Below are 2,808 nucleotides of genomic sequence, written 5' to 3' on the forward strand. Positions count from 1 at the left end.
CTTCAGAATGGACTGGTTGGATCTCCTTGCAGTCCAAGGGACTCTCAAGAGTCTTCTCCAACACCACAGTTCAAAACATCAATTCTTCAGCGCTCAGCCTTCACTATGATTTCAATTACTATAAAAACAACTATAGAAAAAATTCTAAAAGGAAGTCACTCTAAATAGTAACATTAGTTGGTGAAATTTGGATTTCCCCCTTCAATTCCAATTTTTTGTGTTTTCCATATTTCCTGCAATATCCATATATATATTTTTATAATTAGACAGGGAAAATAAAGCTACAGACTAACAATAGATTGTTAACTAGTATTTGGTTGTGTATAATTAGTCTTTCACTCCATATCATTTAATTTTCGGCTGCACTGGGTCTGCATTGCTACCTATAGGTTTCTCTAGTTGAGGTGAGCAGGAGCTCCTGTCCACTTGCGTGCTGGCTCCTCACTGTGGTGGCTTCTCCTGTTGCAGAGTGCAGGCTCTAGGGCACACGGCATCAGTATTTGTGGCAAGTGGGCTCTGGAGGAGAGGCCCAGCTGTTGTGGCACATGAGATTAGTTGGGCCACTAAGTTGTGTACACTGTGGCATGTGGCAGGGGATTGCCAACCACTGGACCACCAGAGAAGTCTCCCATTTTATTGTTTACTTGACATTTTAAAACATCAAAGTATAAAGCCATTTAAAATATGAGATATAAATCTCTAAAGTGGAAATTAATGTTTCAAATAGATGCGTTATTGCAGTTTATGTCTCACAGGTAAAGTATTGATGGAAGGGAACCAGTGCATTGCTTCCGTGGTTTCCAGTCATCTAAGCCCCTGGACTAAACCAATAGACACTGGATCCTTCAGCCCACATATGACAGAGTTGCCGAGGAAACGAAGACGGAGTGATTCAGACCCATCGCAGTAAGTGAATTTGTTCCTGTAACCCCAGGAAATCTTCAACCCTAGGGAAAAAAGAAAAATATTACATTTTAAACATTATTAAAACCTTTAGTTTCTTTTTATTTTTTTAATTGAAGTGTAGTTGATTTATAATTTTGTGTCGGTGTCTGGTGTATAGCTAAGTGATTCAGTTATACATATACATATATATTCTTTGCTATTATGGTTTAATATATGGATGTTAAATACTTGTGCTGACCTGTACAATACGACCTTGTTGTTTATCCATTCTAGGTTGTCTATAATAGTTTGCATCTGCTAGTCCCAAATTCTCAATTCTCAATTGGCAACTATAAGTCTGTTCTCTATGGCTGTGAGTCTGTTTCTGTTTTGTAGATACGTTCACTTGTGTCATATTTACATTCCACATATAAGTGATATCATGTGGTATTTGTCTTTTTCTTTATGACTTACTTTGCTAGTATGATCATCACTAGGTCCATCTGTGTATCATATCAGCAGGATGCATTATTTCATTCTTTTTTATCCCTGAGTAATATTCTATTGTATGTATGTGTGTATATATATATATATATATCTTCTTTAGAAAAAGGTTACTTTAAAATTATTGTTTTAAATTCATGGTAATTAAAAATTTGGACAGGGTAGATTACTTAACCACCCGGCTGCTACCTCTGTCATTGACTGATCCAACTCTTATGGTTATTAGCTATCCAAGGAGGTCAACTGGGATCCGAAAGACATAGGAACTTGAGGTTAATTTGCTTAACAGTTAAGATATTTGCCTTTCTAATTGAAATACTTAACCTTGAGGAAAACATCTTGCATGTTTGGCTGAAAATAATCACAACTTGCTTCTTGATTTACTCATCATTTATGTAACAACCAACCCTTGGTTATCTGTGGCAACTTTAATCAATTAAAACTCTTGTTTTCCATGTTTATTAAGCTAAGTAGATAATAAAATCAATGTTGAGAATACTTTCTATCTCCTTGTTCATTTTGTTGCCTAATGCAGCTTGCAGTCTCAAATGGTCTTTAATGATCTCCCCAAACATAGGGTTTTTATAGTGAAAATAATAGGGCAAGATAAATATAACAATCTAGAGCAATTCATTTTAAGCTGGTACTTTCTTTACATGAACATGAAAGTTGATGACCATTCTCCATCATGAATGACTGGAAAAGTCCTGAGTAGGGGACAAGATGAGGATGTAATGAAATATCCAACTCCTTTTAACTCAGTTCTTCCTAGTACACTTTATAATTTAGCTTTAGTTTCCAAGATGGCAGAATCAGTGTTATTCAAATGTAAGGACCAACACACTTCCAAGCCACATATAAAATGTATATGAAGATTGTATACATAAAAGTATATAAAGCTTATATACTGTTTTTGATTGTCTGTATTCTCTTAGTCTCTTCCAATAAAGTGGATGATTATAAATAACTACAGTTGACCTTCCTCAACTGTAGTTATAGGAAAGCCTCCCTCAGCGATCAATGCAAAGAAACAGAGGTAAACAATAGAATGAGAAAGACTAGAGATCTCAAGAAAATTAGAGATACCAAGGGAACATTTCATGCAAAGATGGGCTCGATAAAGGACAGAAATGGTATGGACCTAACAGAAGCAGAAGATATTAAGAAGAGGTGGCAAGAATACACAGAAGAACTGTACAAAAAAGATCTTCACAACCAAGATAATCACGATGGTGTGATCACTCACCTAGAGCCAGACATCCTGGAATGTGAAGTCAAGTGGGCCTTAGAAAGCATCATTACGAACAAAGCTAGTGGAGGTGATGGAATTCCAGTTGAGCTATTTCAAATCCTGAAAGATGATGCTGTGAAAGTGCTGCACTCAATATACCAGCAAATTTGGAAAACTCAGCAGTGGCC

General features: G+C 36.3%; 1 protein-coding gene across 1 annotated transcript in view; it reads left to right on the forward strand.

The window, feature by feature from the left end:
* Positions 1-757: 757 nt before the first annotated feature.
* Positions 758-2,808, forward strand: part of ARNTL2 (aryl hydrocarbon receptor nuclear translocator-like 2) — a 65,021-nt gene continuing 62,970 nt past the window's right edge. Inside the window, exon 1 of the mRNA XM_010856015.1 lies at positions 758-906. Within this exon, the coding sequence (XP_010854317.1) occupies positions 767-906 (140 nt within the window). The 5' untranslated portion in view covers positions 758-766. The remainder of the gene's footprint in view (positions 907-2,808) is intronic.

Source organism: Bison bison, unplaced genomic scaffold (assembly GCF_000754665.1).
Source record: "Bison bison bison isolate TAMUID 2011002044 unplaced genomic scaffold, Bison_UMD1.0 scf7180017864370, whole genome shotgun sequence".
In the NCBI taxonomy this organism is placed as follows: domain Eukaryota; kingdom Metazoa; phylum Chordata; class Mammalia; order Artiodactyla; family Bovidae; genus Bison; species Bison bison.